We start from the raw sequence: 22,532 nt of genomic DNA on the forward strand, positions 1-22,532 counted from the left end.
TGTGAGGCACTGGGGTCGATCCTCAGCACCACATATAAATAAACGAATGAAATAAAGGTCCATCAACAGCTAAAAAAAAACCTCAAAAAACAAATGCCTTAAAAGTTATCGACCATTATTGGCCCAGTCATCAATTATAACAGGAAATTTTCCAACCATTAAGAAAAATGGAGCTAAATTCCAAATCTCAAATCTTGTCAACCAACATTATCTTTTTTGAAAATATGTTTTTCAAAATTGGCAATGGACCCTTATTTTATTTATTTATATGCGGTGCTGAGAATCGAACCCAGGGCCTCCTATGTGCTTAGGCAAGTGCTCTTCCACTGAGCCACAGCCCCAGCCCCACCAATATTATCCTTAACAACATAATAAAAAAAATGAAAGCAATCTTCCACATTAAATATATTTATCTTCTCAGGTCTTAAGACAATCTCAAAATAGCCAGGAAGATTGAATAATCTTAGGATAGTCCCATTCATGTTGATGTTAAATGAGCTCTTACTTAAAAACTAAGGTGATCAACTTTTAATCAGATGAGGCTTTCGCCTGCAGCGTAGGTAAATCTTGTGTTTTCCCATCAAATAGAAGGCAAACTAAGTTTAATATTGTTCAAAGCTGAACATGAAGCACTTAACTAAGTGGAGATATAATTCAATACATTTCAACAACAAAGAAATAAGAGAATTTGGCATGACCTGCAAATATCAATTACGCCTCAATTATAATGGTTAGAGTAGCCAAGACTTGATTTACTTCCCTTCTAAGGAAAAGAGTACAAATAGACACCTCACCTGGTTCCCAAGACATTCCCAATAGTGTCAAGTTCACCCACATGTCTGTGACTTAATAACAAGAGGCTCAGAAGATGTATTAACTGTTCAGTTAGTCGGTGGCATTATTTTATTGCAACTACTCTTGCAACAAGTATTAAAACAGACTTGTGGGGTTTTGTTCATTTTGCTTGGCTTTTTAAATATGGCCCAGATGGATGATCATCCTCACTAAACAGAGAAATGAGGCCGACACAGGTGACTTGAGTTGTAGGCTCAGGGCCAGCAAGCCTTCAGTTTACTTACATGTTTTCTTTGTAGACAAGAGGTTCAAAAAAATAAAACGGAAGAAAGAACAGCACTCTCTACTGCCTGTGGTCAAACACCTGGTCTGTAAGTCCACCGATTCATAGATAAACTGGGATGAAGATCAAAACTGGAGAAATGAAAACTCAAGAATAGACAGGGCGGGTGCACGCCTGTCATCCCAGCGACTCGGGAGGCAGAGGCAGGAGGACATGAGTTCAAAGCCAGCCTCGGCAACTGAGAGAGGACCTGAGCAACTCAGTCAGACCCTGTCTCTAAATAAAATACAAAATAGGGCTGGGGATGTGGCTCAGTGTTTGAGTGCTCCTGGGTTTGATCCCTGGTACCCCCCCCCCAAAAAAAATAGAACATGCAGTTTATAAAATCATGCAGGGTAATCATGCAACAGAGGCGCAGGCAGGCGGGCAGAGAGTTTACCTAGTTCACTGTCCAGCTCCTCGGTGTGTACCCCTTCTTCTCCAAAGGAAGAGCAGGAAGGAGACAGAAAAGAGAGAAAGAAAAATTCAGACACCAGCACCAAGACAGAAACTCCCCGCAAGGAAAAAAAAAACAAAACAATAGCAAACACATCACTTGATTTGTCCTTACCTGCACTGTGGCTTATTTCATTGGCTTGGCCAGAATGTGTGACCTCAACGTGAATCACAAAATGGTAAGAGCTGATACTGGCAAAATAATTATACGGCTCATTTCCTTGTATGACATGATCGGTTGTAAAAGATGAAATATACCTTTGTGGTTTCAATGTTCCTAAGTGGGAAGTCACTTATTCCAAGACCTTATTTGCAGCCAACAAAGCTGTAAGACCTTTCGATATTAGTCCTTTTAATCCTTCAATAATCCACTAATCAGTGAGGCAATTAAACTCACAATTAAAGCGTTACTTAACTTATAAGTAATACTACTGCTTGAAAAAGGGAAGGTGAGGTTGAATTCAGAGAGCAGATTGTACAATGGGTCCAGGATCTTTAAAGGAGGAGAGAAAGAAGAATGAAGTCATGGTGAGGGCCACCAAGGAAGTAATGCTTGAAGAATACCCTGAAGGGTGGTGGGGAGGCAGAGTCTACTGGTGGTGTGTTTCTTTCTAGAAAGTTCTGAAAGTCAAACGGTTTAGAAATAGCACGGTGAAAACGTTCTCAAGGATTTCAGCAAGCAAAACGAGTAAAACCCTTTCCATTTCTCACCTCCTTGTGCTGCCAATAAAACACTTTATTACTGAGATCACGGCCCAGTACATAAAAATCATTTCATACATAAAGTTTCCCCAAGTGCAGAGCAGAGGGCTGTCCCCTCGGCTGGAAGTTCCAAACAGGGACAACAGGGCTTGAGTCCATTCTCACTACTAGGGTATGCTCCGTGTCCTGGGGAGTTTCTGGTACATGTTAGCTAACAAATATTTCTTGAATGAGTGAGTGAGTTGGATCCATGATTGACTCAAGTAACCAATATGAGTTTAAACACCTTGTGAACACTTGACTTCAAAACTAACCAATTGCCGTCAGTGAGTTTCGACGGGCAAGGTTTCTTAGTTGATTTCTAAAAAAATCCTTTGTGAACATGCCCACGTGGATATGATCCATCTTTGGGAGCGTTCGTTCATTTCTTTCAGTCATTATTTACAGGGACCTATGGTGTACTGTCACTGTGCTGGGTGGCAGGGACATCACAGTGAGCAGGAACATGTGTCGTGTCCAGCCTTTGGGAAAAGGAGACAAAACCAAACTTAAAACTGTGGAAAGATCCATAGAGTGAGGGAGTGAGGGGCTGGGGTCGTGGCTCAGTGGTGGAGCGCTTGCCCAGCATGTGTGAGGCACCGAGTTCCATCCTCGGCCACGCATTAAATAAATAAATATAGGTATTGTGTCCATCTACAGTTGAAAACAAAACAAAACAACAACAACAAAAACACTGTGTACTGTGGGATACATACAAGAGTGACCTGATCATGGAGAACGTCTCCGAGCTAAAATCTGAAGGCTATAAAATAAGGAAAATGACTGGAACTGACACTCTCTGACAGCAGGACTTCTTGTCTGTTGCATCCACTGATACACCTGAACGGTGAAGGCTTTTGACATAGAGAAGGTTCTCCATGAGCCATCTGTGAGGTGTAAGGTTGTTCTAAGTAGAGAACTGCACATCTACCTGCCAGGGGCAGGGACTCAGGACTCGGGGGGACAAGAGCAGAGAGCCTGGGTGGAGAACAGCTAGAGGAGCTGAACCACATGGATCTCAGAGAAGCAGACCTGGGGCCAGGTACTCACAGGGCCGACTGGAAAGTCGCCGGATAGAGGGCCTGAGGGGTGGGCAGGGTTAATATCAGCACAGTACATTTTCAAAACCTGCTCTGGGTTCAGCCTCAGAAAGAAAGATGCAGAAATCCAGGTGGCAGAAAAGTATGACCCAGACCAGGAATGGCAGAGGAGGGGAAGAAAATAGGGAATGGATTCTAGAAATAGGAGAGCAAGTGAATTCAGCTGGTTCACAGGCTAGAAATGGGTGTGAAGAAAAGTGACAGATCAGTAGGACCCTTTTTTCTTTTTTTGTGGTACTGGGGATAGAACCCAGGGGCATTCTACCACGGAGCTACACCCCCAGCCTGTTTTAGTTTTTATTTTGAGACAGGGTCTTGCTAACTTGTGCAGGCTGGCCTTGACCTTGCACTTCTCCTGCTTTGGCCTCTGGAGTAGCTGGGATTACAAGAGTGTGCCACCACCCCTCGATCAGTGGGACTCTTTAGTATGCATGGGTTTACGTTCAACTGAGATAGCAAACAATTATGACAGATCTCCTGTGTGTGTGGTGGGTGGGGAGGCAAGATCATTAGTTTGGTGATAATCAGACTGAGTTTGAAGTCTCTTTGAGACCACCAGTTGGCATTAGCAATCAGGCAGATTAAAACCTAGCCTGGAGCTCAAAGGCAAGGTTGGAGGCTTCTAAGAGAACGCGCTGCAGAGAGCAAGGACTAAAGGAGTAATTAAAACACTGAAGATCAAAATCCCACACTCATTTCTCACTGTTCTGAGATACGAAATGGAGAACGTCAAATCTCCACCATGATTAACGTCAAGGCATCTGCATGTGAACTATAGGGGGCAGAAATACAGGAGCAACATTTGTAACCAGTAATGGCTACAAATAATAATATGCAAACAGTAAATATATAATACAGAAACAAGAACACAAGGCAGGGCTGGGGCTGTAGCTCAGTGGCAGAGCACTTGCCTAGCATGTGTGAGGCACTGAATTTGATCCTTAGCACCACATAAAAATAAACAAAGGCATTCTGTCCATCTACAACTACAAAAAAAAAAAAAAAAAAAATTAAAAATGAAGAACCCAAGGCAGCCTAATGTTCACAGGCAACAGAAGATGTGAACTGAAATTTATCATAAGCTGATGGTACATTTATAAGGCTTATATGCACAGGTACACAGACAGACCTACTTCCGTTAGAAATAGAACATATAAATTCTAATGCTGAAAGCAGAGTTGGGAAGCTAACTGCACTTGGTATGGATACGTACTTGCGCTAAAGGAAATTACATTCACTCAAGAAAGGGTAAGAATTCTAAGAGTTAAAAATTACTAGCTTTGGTAACAAAACTGTTCAGGGACTCTTCTCAATACTTCATTCCACTAACAGTTTTTTGTTTTTTCTCAGTAAAAGATCTTGCAGTCAGGCGTCATCTACAAAATCATATTAACGGGCATTTTATATATTCCCACTATAGTTACAATGCATCCTGGTACTGAAAACCCTATGCAGTTGGAGTCATAAATGGTCTTCAAAATCATCAGTCTTCAGATACAGATCAGCTGTGGTTCCACGAAGTTACAGGGTTGAATGTGTTTTACGTTCTAATTTTTTGAAAATTAGTCACCTACGTATTCTATATTAAACAGACTCTTTGAATAAGCAGGACAGTCTATTGTCCCCAGAGCATGAAAAAATAACAGAACTGATCAGACTTGCTTCTTTCCTTCAGGAATGGAATTAAATAACCAAAATACGCAAGTCAGTCATGGCTAGGTTAGCAGGGCATGCATTTCCATTTGAGGTCCCCAAGATAAACATGAATAGAAAATTTCACATTCATTCTAGGGAATCTGCAAACAATGTATAATGAGAGGATCGTGGAATATCAGTTTTCCACAAGATCCATCCTCTAATATATGGGCTGGCTTTTTCAAACAAACCTCAGATTTATATACACAACACTTCTGCACTATAGAATGGATTAATAGTTTTGTTATCTTACGGAAAAATATGTACTGAATAATTATACTGCTAATTCAAATGCCAGAATTGAAAAATGAGCAACAAAATCATTTCCCTTTCAAAAAGTCCACAATAAAAAGCAATTTTGGTAGGGCTCAGGAGAGATTTCTGGGTACTGCTAAAACTTGCTCTGTCTTAATTTTTTCCCCCCATTTTGGAGAAGTAATTATAAGCCCCAAAGTTTTGAAACAAACTTCTTCAAAGAAAACTTTTATAGCCTATTTGTTCCCAAGATCAACAGTGAGAATAGGGATTCTAGGTAACATCTCAGCGTCTGTCTCAGAAGAATACATTTCAGAGAGTATGGGTGCGTCCTGAGTCACATGGAAATTTCCACACATGTCAAAATCTGCTCCCCTGCCCCTCCAGATTAGGGAAATAACAGAATTATCAAACAGGTAGCACCCAAGAAAAGCTCCTAATTTTTCCCAAGATTTTTGTAACATAGGGTGATGGTCCAGTACGGGTGACCGACCAGAACACTGCAGGAGTCTATATTCTAAGAGAATTTCTGGAGTCTTTTCCAAGTTCCTGAAGGCAGAGGAGGTATCCGCCAGCAAAGGAGGTATCCCATGCAGATATCTCATTGGATACCTTCGTTTCTGGCTGAACTGAGGCTCTGTTGTCAATGGAGATAGATAACTACAGTGCACCTGCCTTTGTGTGTAAAGGATTGTTCTTTTCAAAAAAATTTTACTCAATTTCCTCCTAGAAATTTCCTAGAAATTGAACTAACATCCCCCCACCCATGTGCAGTGCTAGGGATTAGATCCAGAGCCTTATGCATGGTAAGCAAGAGTTATATCACTTAGCTACCAGCACATTTTAAAGATTTTATTTTGAGACAGTGTCTTCTTAAGTTGCCCAGACTGGTTTGGAACTTGTGAATCTCCTGCCTCTGGCCTCTGGAGTAGCTGGGGTTATAGACATGTGCTCCGGTGCTCAGCTTCAAAATTGAATTACCTTTTAAAAGCTCAATATTAAAAACAGATTGGAGACAGGTGTGGTGGCTGTAATCCCAGCAGCTGAGGAGGCTGAGACAGGAGGATGGCGAGTTCAAGGCCAGCCTCAGCAAAAGCGAGGCCCTAAGCAACTCAGTGAGACCCTGTCTCTAAATAAAATACAAAATAGGGCTGGGGATGTGGCTCAGGGGTTAAGCACCCCTGGGTTCAATCTCTGGCACTACCAACAAACAAACAAACCAAAATGACCTTCCTATCACTATCCAAAGTTTGCACTTGTGAATGGGCCCCCAATTCACTTGACCCAAATCTTCTGAGTCCTTACCATCATCTTCACACTCTTCTAGAGGCTTCTGCTGCTTGTTCAGGCACCGAGGGTCTAACCAAGATGTTGTTTTTGTATTATGGCTGCAATTCAGAAACGAAAAGAAAAAATTTGTTTTAAAACGGGTTAAAAAAAAAAAAAAAAAAAAAAAAAAGTCCAATGACAGAAGAGGTACCCATGGTGGAATATTCACTCTTCTACCAAAACAAAGATACTTTCCAGCAGCAAACTCAAACCAGAAGTTTGAAGTGATAAAATCACTTGGGGAGAATTGCAAGGAGGCATTTTCCCTGCCTAAGATATAATCATTCAATGACTGCAAGCTTATGACGTAATACCAGCTTTATTTTTTGAAAAACGAGTTACAAATGCCCCGCCTCACCTCACTGCCTACTCCCGTCTAGACTCACCCTATCAGTCGTCACGTGTACCCAAGAGTGAATTTTAATCCATTTTAAATTCGTCTCTGATTTCAGTCTTGGAGGCTGGAATTCACAGAGAAGTCTGCTACTTCACTCATTATGTTGCCTGAGCGTCCTCATGACCGTGTGAGATCACCTCAATTCCCACGAGGGGCTCAGAGCCATGAGGACACATCATGCATGACAGCTTCCTAAGTTATGTTCTAGACGCACTGAGGGCAAGCCGACATTACCCCTCGTAAACAGAACCCGGGCCTCCAAGACAGCTTGGAAAAGCTAACCCTGCTGCCTGACCACCACGCGGTGGGTACAGCCCAACCCTAGATGAGGTGTGCAACAGTGATCAGGGCCTTCGGCAGCTGAAAGGACAGACGTGATCTCAAGGACACTGACTTTCACTCGTGTTAGAAACGTCACCAGCTGGGCGCAGGCCTGTCCTCCCAGCTGCTCGGGAGGCTGAGGCAGGAGGATCGTGAGTTCGAAGCCAGCCTCAGCAACTCAGCAAGACTCTGTCTCGAAATAAAATACAAAAAAGGGCTGGGGAGGTGGCTCAGTGGTTAAGCACCCCTGGGTTCAATCCTTGATTCAGAAAAAAAAAAAAATGTCACCAGCACAGCTGGAAGAAGTCTGTCTTTGTGCTTCTAAAAGCAGAGCAAGATAATGGGACAGTTCCATTGGAAACACAAGAGTCCTGCGCAGCTAAGTGGACGGACATGCACTCCAAGTCTAATAGTTCTGGTTATAAACCACAAAGTAAAACAAGACATTTAAAAAAAAATTTTTTCTTTTTTTTTGGATGTTTAGGCAGCAATCTCAATTTTTTTTCAAAGTTTGAAGTTTGGGCTGTAGATATGGAGGGACGGGGGTGTTCACCAAAGTGAACACAAAACATTTCCTTCATCCACAGGACCCTCTATCACCTGTTTAGTCCTCCCCAACCTCTTCTTATATGCTTTGGGGGTACTGGGGATTGAACCCAGGAGTATCCCCTTTACTGAGCTATGCTTTCCAGCCCTTTTTATTGTATTTTGAGGCCTAAGCTGGCCTCAAACTTGCAATCCTCCTGCCTTGGCCTCCCATGGAGCTGGGATTATAGGTGTGTCCCACTGTGCCTTGTCCCAAGCCCCTGCATCATCCCTGGCAAGGACTCATCTGTTTTCCATTTCTATGATTTTGTTACTTTGAGAATGTTCTATAAGTAGGATCACAATAAGCAATGCTTTGGAACTGGTCTTTTCCACTCAGCATGATTTTCATCATGATCGCTGCATTCATCAATGACTAATTCCCTCTGGCTGAGAAGGATTCCGTGGCGTGGAGGTACCTGTTTAACCACTGAAAGCCGTTTCCAGTTTTTTTGCTCTTCAGAATAAATTTGGTATCAACATTCACAAATAGGTATCCTTGTGAATAGTAAGTGTTCACTACTCCGAAATAAATGACCAAGGGCTCAATTTGTTGGATCATACAGCAGATTCATGTTCATGTTTTAGGGCCTGTTTTCCAGAATGTCACACAACTTCACATTCTTACCCGCAATGCACGAGTGATCCAGTTTTTCTGCATCTTTACTATCATTTACTATAGTTGCTATTTTTTTTGAACTTCAGCCATCCCAATGGGTAAATAAGATCATCTCATTATGTTTTCAAATTGCATTTCCCTAAGGCTAATGGTACTGAATATTTGTCAGATGTTATTTACCATCTGTATATTTTCTTTAATGAAATGCTTGTTCATGTCTTTAGCTCATGTTCTAATCAAATGGTTGGTTCTTTTACTCTTGAGTCTTGACAGCTCTTTATATACACTAGGTACTAGTCCTTTTTTCTGATATAGGGTCTGCAAATACTTTCTCCCAATCTGTACTTTCTTTTATTAGGTCTTTGTAAATCAAAAGCTTTTCATTTTGATGAAGTGGAATTGATTAAATTTTCTTCTTTCAGGATTGTGCTTTTGATGTCAAGTCTAAGAACTCTTTAGCCCTAGATTTCAAAGATTTTCTGCCTTTTTGTTTTTTAAATGTTTTATTGCTTCATGTTTTACATCCAACCTACAGTTTACGTTAATATTTTGTATTGTTAATATTTTGTATAAGGTTAAGGTTGAGGTTAAGTTACTTGCCTCTGGCTGTCTACTTGCCCCCAAACCATTTACTGAAAATATTACATGCAATCCAATGAATTGTTTTCATGCCTTTGTTGAAAAACAGTTGGGCAACCAGCTGCAGGGGTACTTGCCTATAATCTAGCTACTTGGGAGGCTGAGGCAGAAGGATTACAAATTCTAGGCCACAACTTAGCAAGACCCTGTCTCAAAATAAAAATGACTTAGGATGTGGCTTGGTGGTAAAGTTCCCCTGAGTTCAGACCCTAGTATCAAGAAAAAAAAAAAAAAAATCAACTAAAACGCAACACAAAACAAAAGCCAACACACACACACACACACACACACACACACACAAAACAAACACAAAAATGAAACAGTCAGGAACATTTGTATGTGTTTCTGGGTTCTGTATTCTGACCCACTGATCTGTGTCTATTCTGTCATCAATACCAAAAGTCTAATAAAGAATTATTCACTGTGGCAATACATCTTGATATCAAGTAGACTGATTACTCACATTTTCTTCTTCTTTTTTCCCCAAGACTGTTTGTTATTCCAGTCCTTCGCCTTTCAATATGTATTTTTAAATAAGTTGTCTATATTCACAAAACACATCACTGAGACTTTGACAGGATTTGCATTAAACCTGTATATCCATCTGGGGGGCGCTAACATATTTAGCAATTCTGAGCCTTCCAGTCCATTAAGGGTATGTCTTTCCCCTTAGTTAGACGTGGTCTCATTTCTTTTATCAGCATTTTATAATTATAGCATACCAAATCCTATATGTGTTTTATGACATTAATTCCTAAGCAACTGTAAATAACATTTCAAATTTAGGTGTCCAAGTATTCATTGCTAGTATGTAGATATAAAATTAATACTCATAAGCTTATCTTTTATCTTGCAACCTTGCTGCACTCAAAAAAATTTTTCTGAGTATGGTGTTTTGCAATTTTCTACCTAAACGTGACCCATAAAGAGGGACAGTTTTATTTCTTCCTTTCTAATCTCCTTGGCTTTTATTTCCTTGCCTTGCCTTGTAAAACTAGCTAGACTTTCAGTATGAATTTTTAAACATTTTTTTTTAGTTGTAGACGGACACATCTTTATTTTATTTAGTTAGTTTTATGGGGTGCTGAGGATCAAACTCAGTGACTCACACATGCTAGGCAAGTGCTCTACCACTGAGCCACAACCCACTTCTGAATGATTTTGAATAAGAGTAGTGAGTGTTGAAAACCTTGGCTTACTCCTGAACATGTAGGGACTGTATTTCTTTTTTCACTATTAAGTATAAAGTTGGTTGTAGATTTTTTATGTATGCTCTTAAATCAATAAAACTCCCCTGTTATTACTCTGAGTTTCCTTATGAATACTCAATGTTATAAATGCTTTATCTGCATTAATGTGTTAATTTGATTTTTTCTCTAGACTATTAATAGTGTGAATATTATTTTATTTCATTTCATTTTTACTGGGGATCATAGGGCTTTACACATGCTACTGACCCAGTCCAACATATTATAATAACTTCCACTTGGTCATAGGAACAGTGAATCTTTTTTCTTGGTTGGGGGATGGTACCAGGGATTGAACCCAGGGACAGACACTTAACCACTGAGATACATCCCAGCACTATTTTGTATTTTATTTAGAGACAGGGTCTCACTGAGTTGCTTAAGGCCTTGCTAAGTTGCTGAGGCTGGTCTTGAACTCTCGATCCTCCTGCCTCAGCCTCTGGAGCCGCTGGGATTATAGACGTGCACCTGGCAGGAGCAGTGTATCTTACTAAATATCACTGACTGGTTTCTGTTAAAGATTGTTGTACTTATATCTTTTTTGTACTTCTGTGTTTAATTTTAGTTATCAGAGAAATAGCAGTTTCACAAAAGTATTGGGAAGGCTTCTTCCCTATTTTCTGGGAGAGATTCTGTAGAAACGGTCTTCATTTTTCTTTCTATGTGATTGGTGGAATTCTCCAATGAAACCAGCTAGGCCTAAGATTCCTTTTGCGGGAGTTTCAAAATGGTGAATTCATTTTCCTTCATAGTTCGAGAGCTACTGGAATGATCTGTTTCATCTGAAATGAGCTGCAGAGGTCTGTTCTTCTCGAGGAACCGCCCCATTTCATCCGAGTTGTCAAGTGCAGGTTTATTGGTGGCACCCCTTTATCATCTTCTGGATGTCTTCAGGGTCTGAATGGTCCCCTCTTTCCCTTTGAATGTTGGTAATTTTTGTATCTCATCAGTTGGCATTTTTAAAAAAAATTTAATTTTTTTACTTTAAAAATATATATTTTTATTATGTAGACATAACGTATATGTGTGTGTATGTGTGTGTGTGTGAATTTATATATATGCATGGTGTTGGTGGACCTTTATTTTATTTATTTATTTTTATGTGGTGCTAAGACTTGAACCCAGTGCCTCACACGTGCTAGGCAAGCACTCTACCGCTGAGCCACAACCCCAGCCCTTCTTTGGCATTTTTGCTAGAAATTCTGCACTCTTCTAAGTCTTTTGAAGAACGAGTTGCTTGCTTCCCTGATTTCCCCCTGGTTTTCTGTTTTCAATTTCATTGATTTCTCTCTTTATTATTGCCTTTCATCTGCTTATGCTGAGTTTGATTTACTTTTCTTTTCCTGGGTTCCTGAGATAAGAGTAGAGATAACTGATTTTGAGACTGCTCCTCTTTTCTAATATATGTGCTTAGTGCTATAAATGTACTTCTCATTATTGGCTGAGCTGTATCTCTCCTATTTTGATATGCTATATTTTCATTTCATTCAATTTCTTAAAAAAATTTCTCTTGAGATTTCTTTTTTTTTTTTTTTTTTTTTTTGCGGTGCTGGGGATCAAACCCAGGGCCTTGTGCTTGCAAGGCAAGCACTCTACCAACTGAGCTATCTCCCCAGCCTGAGATTTCTTTTTTTGACTCATGGACTCTTCAGAAATGTATTGGTCCCTTCCTAAAAATTTGGAAAGTTTCCTGCAACATAATTGATATTGATATGGCAACACTGCAAGACATACATTTTTCTATTCCTTTTCTTTCAACATAAACTGTTAATACTTAGAATAATTTTTATACACGGCATATTACTGGGTCATGTTTTCTAATCCACTTTGTGATACTATCTTTTAACTAATGTATTTCATGAAATTATTAAAATTATTCATGGTGTTATGCCTTAAAAGTCTTCCACTTTATTTTCTTTGCCATTTTATTTTTCCAGTCTTCCTGTGGTTTACTTGATTTTAGAATTCCATTTTTATTTATTTATAATACTTCTAAGTATATTTCTTTTTCTTTTGTTTCTTTTTTTTTTTTTTACTGGGGATTAAACTCAGGGTGCTTAACCACTGAGCCACATCCCCAGCCTTTTTTTGTATTTTATTTAGAGACAGGGTCTCATTAAGTTGCTTAGGGCCTCACTAATTTACTGAGCCTTTGAACTTGCGATCCTCCTGCCTCACTCTCCCGAGTCACTGGGACTACAGGCATGCGCCACTGTGCCTGGCAAACTGGGTGAGTCCTAATTTCTATGTGCAAGTTCTCAGATTCTTTCCTCACTTCCTTTCTTCTGGGGAGCAGCTGGGGACTGTTGAATCCATCTAGTGAGCTTTTCATTTCGACTACTGTAATTTTTAGTTCAAACGTTTCTGTTCTGCTTATCTGTGCTCTGCCAAGACTTTATTTTTTGCCAAAGCTTTTTTTTCCCATTTGTTTTAAGCATGTCTATAACTGTTCACTGAGACATTTTTATAATGCTTGCTTTAAAATTGTTTGTTAGCTAATTCTAACATCTCTGTCACCTCCGTGTTGGCATCTACTGACTGACGTTTTCTATACAACCAGATCTTCCTGATTCTTGGTACAAGACGTGATTTTTCTTTATTCACCTGCATATTTTGGGCATGACTTTACAGGACTCTGGGGTTTACTTAAAAACCTTCCCTTTTAGCTGCCTTTCCCTGGCAAAGCTCCAGAGAGGAAAGGGGGTGCTACTTATTATTCAGGTGTCACCGGGCTTCTGTGGACACTGGAAGGGGAAGGGGTGGACAGTGCCAGCTCCCCACCAGGACATGGCGGGATGGGGCTGACATATTTCACTATTGCTTCCGAAGCGGCCTCACTGACTACACCAGGGGGGCGGTCTCCTTGCCACTGGATGGAAGTGACAATCCTGCCCCTCCTCCATGCGTCTTCAATGAACACCCAGTGGGGAGGAACAGGTGACCTCTTCTTGCCAAATGGTGAGAGCGCAGGTGCCCACGCCTCCTGCCCCCAGTCCGGGTGGGCACAGGGCAGTACTGCTGCCTGACAGGCTTCAACCCGAGAGCCAGCTTTCCACGGGCCTTTCCAACGCGCCTGGCAGGAGGGACTGGGCTCCTAGTCAGGTACACCCAGGGGCAGGTGCAGGCTCCCAGCTCGACCATGGTGGCAGGGTGGAGTGCGATCACCCGGGCTTCTGAGTTTGGAAACAAGGAGCTCATGGCTGGAGGCAGCAGGTTTTCGTTAGGACTCTGGTGCTCCTCACCGAAGGTATTTCTGGGCTGCTGGCTCCTTTAGCTCCAAGTCTCGGATAAAGGAAATCAAGAGGAAGCTCCAGGGATGAGTCAGCTATGGCTCCTTTGATCCCCAGCTCTGGAGGCAGTAAGCTCTCTATGCTTCTCCTTTCCATAGTCCTCTTATGTTTGTTTTCTATACAATGTCCAAAGTGGTGACATCCATGCTGGATTTAAAAACGATTTTTTAATTTGTTCTTTTTAGTTACACATGACAGTAGAGTGCATTCTGACACATCATACATACATGGAGTGTGACTCCCCATTCCTGTGGTTGGACATGGTGTGGAGTTTCACTGGTCGTGTGTTCATATATGAACATAGGAAAGCGACGTCCCCTTCATTCCACTGTCTTTCCATTCCCATCCCTCTCCCTTCCCCTCATTCCCCTTTGTCTAATCCAGTGCACTTCTATTCCCCCCACCCCATTGTGTGTCAGCATCTTCTCATCAGAGAGAACATTTGGCCTTTGGTTTTTTGGGACTGGCTTATTTCACTTAGCACGATAGTCTCCATTTTCACCCATTCACTGGCAAATGCCATGACTTTATTCTTCTTGATGGCTGAGTAATATTCCATTGTGTATATGTACCACATTTTCTTTATCCATTCATGTTTTGAAGGGCACCTTGGTTGGTATAGCTTAGCTATTGTGAATTGAGCTGTTATAAACATTGATATGGCTGCATCACTGTAGTATGCAGATTTTTTTTTTCTTAGTTTTTTTTTTTTTTGCGGTACTGGGGATCGAACTCAGGGCCTTGTGCTTGCAAGGCAAGCACTCTACCAGCTGAGCTATCTCCCCAGCCCACAGTATGCAGATTTTAAGTCCTTTGGGTATAAACAGAGGAGTGGGATAACTGGGTCAAATGGTGGTTCCATTCCAAGTTCTCTGAGGAATCTCCATACTGCTTTCCAGAGTGGTTGCACAAACTTGCAACCCCACCAGCAATTTATGAGTGTATCTTTTCTCCCACATCCTTGCCAACATTTATTGTTACTTGTATGCTTGATAATTGCCATTCTGACTGGAATAAGATGGAATCTCAGTGTAGTTTCAATTCACATTTCTCTAATTGCCAGAGATGGTGAACATTTTTCATAAATTGGTTGACCGATTGTATTTCTTCTTCTGTGAAGTGTCTGTTCAGTTCCTTTCCATGCTTGACTTCTTAATATTCTTTTTAATTTCCCATATTTTGGATTTTCTCCAAACTGTAAGATGAGTACACACTTACACACACACATGCATAAAACAAGGTAGATCCAATTCTCATAAAATTTAACTTGCTAGCAAACGTAAGTTAACACTTTAAAATTTAGAAACCATACTAAATAATTTAGCCAAAAGCATAAATGGTATCTAGAATAAATGAAGAACTCTTAAAACTTGGTCAAAAGAAAACCACAACCCAATTAAGAAAAAATAAGGAAAGAATTTAATACTTTTTGTGGCTAAACACTTTCTTTATATAAAATAATCTATATACCATGATTTAATTGTCTAACCCTTTGGGGAGATTGCTCTTCAAATTTATTAGGTACCATAATTAGGATATTTTGGCTATTGTTATCATTTAGGTATCTCCTAAAATCTCACGTGTGAGACATACAAGAAGGTACAGAGGAGAAATGATTGGGTTTGAGAGCCTTAACCCAGACAGTGAATGAATCCCTGATGGGATTAACTGAGTGGTGACTGGAGGCAGGTGGGTGTGGCTGGAGGAGGTGGGCACTGGGGGCGTGGCTGGGGCGTGGCTTGTGGGCATGGCTTTGGGGTATATATTTGTCTCTGGAGAGTGGAGTCTCTCTCTGCTTCCTGATCACCATGTGAGCTGCTTCCCTCCACCACACTCTTCCTCCATGCTGTTCAGCCTCACCTTGAGCCCCGAGGAATGGAGCCTGCTGTCTATGGACTGAGACCTCTGAAACCATGAGCCCCCAAATAAACTTTTCTTAGTCTATGATTATTCTGGCCACATCTTTTAGTCACAGCAGTGAAAAAGCTGACTAAAACAGCTATCTTTTTTTTTTTTTTCATACAATGTTGTTAAATCTTTTCAAGGAATAACACCAGTGAGGAGCCATTTAGATTTAACTGACATCTGTAGCTTCCCAGAGAGAGGGTAGGAAGGGAAAAAAGAAAGAAAGAGAGAGATGGAGGTAGAAAGAAAGGTATACTTTACTCTATAAAGTAGACTTCTCCATTTTCCGTATAGGCCATCTCCCAGTTTTGAGGCAGAGGACCTAAATTATCCTCTGCGGAAAGAGGTAGGTGCTGAGGGAACTTCTGAGAAGGGTCCGTGATGGGAGCGGCGGCGAGGCTACTATTCACAGGCGCAAGAGCTGCTTCTTGGAGAGGGTGTTCGGCCTGGTCCCCAGAATCGGCTGTTGGGTCAGGTCATGGGGGGAGAGAGAGAGAGAGAGTGAGGACACACACTCAGCATCAGACCCCAAGCCTGGGACATGAGGCGCTGGGCACATCTATTATCTTAGCCCTCGTCCTTCCCTGATGGCTGGCCATTAACTCCGACTTCTGATTTATTTCCACCAATGTTAGACAACACTAAAATGACCACGTCAGAGGGGATGGCTCAGGGTCGGGTCACATGAGCATGTCACTGGCATGATTGAGGCCCTAAATCCAACACACGTGTGCACACACCAACAGAATTTATTTCACTTAGAGAGAAAGAGGAGCCAGGTGTGGTGGTGCCTGTCTGGAATCCCAGCGGCTCCAGAGGCTGAGGCAGGAGGATGGTGAGTTCAAAGCCAGCCTCAGCAACTTAGCGAGGCCCTAAGCAACTCAGCGAGACCCTGTCTCTAAATAAAATCCAGAAAAGGGCTGGAGATTGTGACTGGGTGGTTAAGCACCCCTAGGTTCAATCCCCGGTCCCAAAAAAAGAAAAAAATAGAAAGGCAAGAAAAATGTGCCCAGATAATGCATCGCTCACCATCTTGGAAAAGTTAAGAAGAAACCAATTAGTAACTCAGACCCCAAAGACTCTTAAACCAAGAAGATCAAAACACAGACTGAGCCACACTCTCATTCCATGAGTATTATTTGGCTTGGTGACTCAGGAAAAAAAAAGTTCATGCTGAAAAACAGATCCGGCGGCTTTTTTGCAAAAGTTATTTAAAACATTTTTTGATAGATGCTAGCAAAGATCAGAGCCTGACAAATTAAGCTGGAAAGTATATAAAAGTTTAGAATATGGAGACAGCTATACCAGTGAGTCAGATTTGAGCCTCTTTTAGAAAATAAAGAGGTTGTTCCTGTGAAAACCAAGACAGTTACCCCCTCAAGAGTGTCATGTAGGTGGACCGATGGGACTCGGGTCTCAAAAGAAGGCTCTCAGTGCGTGATTGTCCTTGTTTCTTATTAACGAGCGACATCAGGGGTGATGTCATCCAAGCGTCCACAAACAGCACTGTTGACACTCGGGCTGAATTTTTATAGAAGCCGATGATATTAAATGTCAATCTCCGTGGGGCTTGAAGACATGATCATCAGGGGATGTAGCGATTTTCTTTCTCCTGCCTTTATTCTCTAGCAGACATTTCTGCTTCAATTGGGAAAGCAGACCAAAGAATAATAAAGGGTTGTTTTCAAAGCTGTCTGTGAAGGAGACCCCCCAGGATACACCTGAGAATGAAGGTAATCCAGAGTCCAGACGGAAAAGTCGGCAAAATAACCACATCTGCCAAAATCCACCCCACAGTCCACGTGGTGCAAGAAAACTGATATAAACCTCCTCCTGGCTCCAAGCTACACTCTTTTCAATTAGGAGTACTGTATCATTTTTGCCTTTTTTTTTTTTTTTTTGGTAGATGGACACAATATCTTTATTTTATTTATTTATTTTGATGTGGTGCTGAGGATGGAACTCAGTGCCTCACAAGAGCTAGGCAAGCACTCCACCACTGAGCCACAACCCCAGCCCCTCATTTTTTGCCTTTTATGGTCAATCCAGGAACACTTGCGTGATCCAGGGTGGACCAACCAAGGTGACACATGGAAGTTCTGCCAGAGCTGTCAGCCTCTTGATGCTGGGGTTATTTAACTGACAGGTTCTGAAGCTGGTGGCCACTGTGACATTCTAGGCAGGACCAAGTGAAGAATGAAACCCACACAGAGGAGAGCAGAGATCAAAGGGAGAATGTTCTCTAGAAGCTGTGACTGAGCCTTTAATCCATGTCTGAAATCAAGGTAACCCCTGCTCTCTTCAACTGCCCGATTACCCCCAAAGTCACACCTTCCTGCTTAAACCAACATGAACTGGTTTTACAACTTGCATGAAAGAGTACAGATTAATAGAACAACTATAATTTGAAGGAACAAGAAGGAAATGAGGTCAAAACAAAAGAAACATTTTGCAATTGCTCATTGATAACAAAATAAATCTAAATCCTGGCAATGATGAAAAGACCCACCCAGAATTTTCCAGACCTCTCAAAGGTACACTTTTTACTCTGAAGAGTACACAAGACTCACCTGGAGAGACTGTGAGAGCGCACAGTCCCGGCTCCCTCCTCCAGAGAACAGGTTTGGGGTATGGTTCCAAAATGGGGTTTTGCAAAGCACCCAGGTGATGGAGATTCAGTGGAGAGAAGAACCACAGTGTGAGGACCGAGACAGAAAGAAGCGTCCAAAGAATGGAAAGGAACGTCACTTGGGTACAAAGTCCTAACTTCAGCTGGGGCTTGAGTTCTAGAATCCATGGCTGAGGAAATCAGGGCAGCTGCTGGTCAATGGATGGAAATGGAGATCATGCTACGTGAAACCAGCCAAAGTCAGAAACTCAAAGGTGGGGAGGGAGGGGGAAGTGCTGGGGAGTGACACTGGTCAAATCATATTGTCACACGGTATGCACGTGTGAATATAAAACCATAAATCTCATCATTATGTACGACAATAACGTACCCCTTAAAAATAGGGGGGGAAGAGTAAAAAAAATAGAGGAAGAACAAACAACCTCGTTCTCTGATAGAAAACAGCACAAAGCGAGAGGTCTGCATATACACAGGGCAGATTCAAGACTCCATAACCTTGGTCATGGCTTTGACTTTGATACATGCTTGGATTAAAAAAAAAAAAAAAAAGAAAAGAAAAAGAACCTTTAATTCATGAAACATTTAGAAGCACTAATATCATTTTCTAACCAAAGGGTGCCAACGAATGCAAGCAGTCAGGTGGAAGGGAAGGAAGGTCGGGAGAGTCTGGGTGGGTGTGGGAAGGCTGTGCTCACGTGGTGTGGCCGTATCACACACACCCTCACTCAGTGTCCTCACCATGAGCTGCAAAGGAGGTACCTGAGTTGCCTGTCTCTCAAGATGACCAGGAGGTCACCAGATACACGTGAAAATGGTTTGTAAACCGTGAATGACATTTTTAATTCATGGTAAAACAGAGGTTTCCAAGCGTTTTCTCTTCTCCATCTCCCTGCCCGGCCCCAGACGTTGGGCAGTGACTTTGAGAACATAAGCTCATGTCAGAAGAACATTCCTGAGGCTTATCTTAAACCCTGCCTGGTTTTAGATTTATGTGTCTCTTCCACCGTCCAAAACTCAGTCAAAATCTTTGGGGCCTCTTACGAGCTGATAAAGTTAATTTAAAACACACAAAAGCACACCAGATGTGCACACAGGTTCTGGAGCTGGGTGTTCTGGGTCGCAATGGCCGCTCTGCACTCACGTGGAGAGTTCTTTCACTGCAGAGATGAGCTGACCTCCCTGGTGTGCACATACAGAGCTTTGGAAAACATCTGCCACACTGCATCAGAGAAACATGAGCTCTTATGCTTTCTTTCCCCCCTTTTTTGGTACCAGAGACTGAACCCAGGGGCACTTAACCACTGAGCCACATCCCCAGCCCTTCTTATATTTTATTTAGAGACAGGGTTTTGCTGAGTTGCTGAGGCTGGCCTTGAACTCATAATCCTCCTGCCTCAGCCTCCCAGGCTGTTGGGAATCACAGGCGGGTGCCACTGTGCCTGACCAGTCTCATCCCTTTTCAACAGATTAACCTGTTTCTTCTTTGGATTTTAGTTTAAACTGCATTTCCTAAGGGAATCCTTCCCTTAGATTGGATCGAGTGTCTTCACGGGCTCTTTCAGTCCTATGTGAGTTTCCCTCTTGGCATGGAGACCCTTTAGAAGATATCAGGGAGATAACTGATATTTAATATATTTGCTATTTAGTGACTATTTTACAATCTGGGTCTCACCACTGGGTTGCACTTTTTTTTTTTTTTTTTTTTTTTGTACCAGGGATTGAACCCAGGGGAACTTAACCACTGAGCCACATCCCCAGCCCTTTTAATATTTTATTAAGAGACAAGGTTTCACTGAGTTGCTTAGGGCCTCACTAAGTTGCTGAAGCAGGCTTTGAATTTGCGATCCTCCTGACTTGACCTCACCATGCTGGGCTTATACGTATTACCTTGTAACATTCAAAATAATGCTCTAACACCGTGTATCAAGGAAAAAGAAGTGTCAACAAGCTAACTTTCAATAATGGGGAGAACCGTGGAGAAAAGAGCCTAGAAACCAGATTAATAACACTTTGAGGTCTCTGGAAGGTAGTTAGTGGATGAACCAAACACTTTTTATTTGCAATGGCTCATTAAGTAGTGTCAAAGCTGTCCAAGAGAAACAAAATATTTTTGGAACAGTTTTTGTTAGTATGAATAACTGTGGGTTTGGGCCAACAGTGCAATGCTATCCTCATTAAGAACACATAAGGAACTATTATTATTATTATTGGTACCAGGGATTGAACGCAGGGGTGCTTAAACACTGAGCCACATCCCCAGCCCTTTTTTGTATTTTATTTAGAAACAGGGTCTCACTGAGTTGCTTAGGGCCTCAAATTTGCGATCCTCCTGCCTCAGCCTCCTGAGCTACTGGGATTACAGGTGTGTGGCACAGCACCTGGCCCCACATTTTCTTCTTAAATGACAGGATTTCAAGGGGGGATTTTATAGGGTCAGGTATTCTGAGGCTTGGCTTCTAGAGGCAGAAATGTACAGTGGTTAGAAATGGGACGTTCATCAAGACTTACAGTCAACTACCTCCACTATGTCCTTGCTTTCTGTCAAGAAATCATCTTCGTACATAAATGGAGGACAAATAAAGGCATATGATGGTGGCTTTACGCCCCAAAGACTTGGGGGTCACCCGGTCTGCTGGGCAGAGCTGACTAATTGCCCCTCACCCAAGAGGTCTTTGGTTACTGTGACCGCATCTATTTTTTGGGTTGTAACATGACTCGCTAGTCTTTTTTGTTGAACTATCAAGGTATTAAAGTATTAGATGTTTTTTAAAAGCAATGTAATATAACCTCTTTTCATTTTGATGGGGGCTACTCTATAAAGATGAAATATTCCCAAGGGATGAAATCAGTTGATTTTAATGAAAACATATGGAAAAGATGGCAATTTCTTCGAGACATTGCAACCGTAGGTCAGCCACTGGTCTACCACGTTCTAAATGAAAAGAAAAAAGGAAAAAAGAAATTTTTCCTGGAAGCAAATTCTTAGAGTGAGTAGGAAAGACTTGGAAATGATGTCATCCTCCCCTCCCAGTCCCAACCCAGAAAAGTGATTTAAGGCATTTTGTTCAGAAATAGACAACTATCAAGAGACAAGTCATGACGTCTAACAAATCTCCCTCTTTTGAGTCAATACTTCTCACAAAACCATCATAACAAAGTCATCAGAAAATTTTACAGGGGCTGGGGTTGTGGCTCAGTGGTACAGTGCTTGCGTAGCACATGTGAGGGACTGGGATCGATTTTCAGCACCACATAAAAATACATAAATAAAATCTAGGTCTATCAACAACTAAAAAAAAATATTTAAAAAAAAGAATTTCTAGGGGCTGGGGTTGTGGCTCAGTGGTAGAGCGCTTGCCTAGCACCTGTGAGGCACTGGGTTCCATCCTCAGCAGTGCATAAAAATCAATAAATAAAGTAAAGGTATTGTGTCCATCTATAAATGAAAAAAAATTTAAAAATAATTTTATGAGCATCTTAAGCAATTTAGGTTTTTGAGCTTAGTTAACAAATGGCAAAATCTCAGAGCGATCTAGGCAGGCTATCACAGTATGCAACAATAAGATACTTTTCCTGAACATTCTATCAGACTTGGTGACATGGGAAAAAAATACAGGTCTACTGATCTCTTGCTTCACTGGGGCTGAGTCTATCCAAGCAGAGACCAGGTAGGGGGATAAGAGAAGAGGCCCCTCAGGGAGGAAGAGCGTGTATGCTGACAACGGATAACTTGTTAGTAGCTCTAATTCTAACATATTCAAGAAAATATTTAAATAGAGAAAAAAAAAATGAAGTGGTTTTCTAAGTCACGTTGTAGGTTGAAAGAACTCACGTATTGAGGCAGCTGTTCCACTTTGAGTTACTACTACATGAGGTCAAACCCTCAGATGGTGAAAAATAGGACTGAATAGCTCTGGATGGCTGCACGGAGCCCAGCCCATCTCTCCCAGCATCCAAGGGACCACCTGGAGAGGGGCAGTACCTCAGCTGCCCCAGCCAAGCACAGCCCTGTCCTAGACAACCCCTCCACGCCGACGCATGGCTAAGCTTTCCGGCTCGCAGCTCTGCAGGTAGGTGTAAATCAGTAACATAAGCTATATAATTTCAAACCCTAGAATATTTATTTGTCTTTTTTAGGTTCCAGAGCAAAGCTGGCCTAAGTTAGCTGAGCACATGATGCACTTCCACTGTCTCTACTTTGAACAGC

General features: G+C 41.7%; 1 protein-coding gene across 13 annotated transcripts in view; it reads right to left on the minus strand.

The window, feature by feature from the left end:
- The window catches only part of Magi1 (membrane associated guanylate kinase, WW and PDZ domain containing 1), a 657,940-nt gene that overhangs the window by 100,902 nt on the left and 534,506 nt on the right, over nt 1-22,532 (minus strand). For 10 of the 13 annotated variants that reach the window (XM_047532135.1, XM_047532134.1, XM_047532136.1 and 7 more), the window contains exons 5-7: nt 15,958-16,159; nt 6,670-6,752; nt 1,518-1,553 (exon numbers count right to left, since the gene is read on the minus strand). In XM_047532135.1, the coding sequence (XP_047388091.1) occupies nt 1,518-1,553; nt 6,670-6,752; nt 15,958-16,159 (321 nt within the window). The remainder of the gene's footprint in view (nt 1-1,517; nt 1,554-6,669; nt 6,753-15,957; nt 16,160-22,532) is intronic. The other 3 variants (XM_047532133.1, XM_047532132.1, XM_047532141.1) reach the window with 1 other exon arrangement.

The sequence above is a fragment of the Sciurus carolinensis genome, chromosome 17, assembly GCF_902686445.1.
Source record: "Sciurus carolinensis chromosome 17, mSciCar1.2, whole genome shotgun sequence".
Taxonomy (NCBI): Eukaryota; Metazoa; Chordata; class Mammalia; order Rodentia; family Sciuridae; genus Sciurus; species Sciurus carolinensis.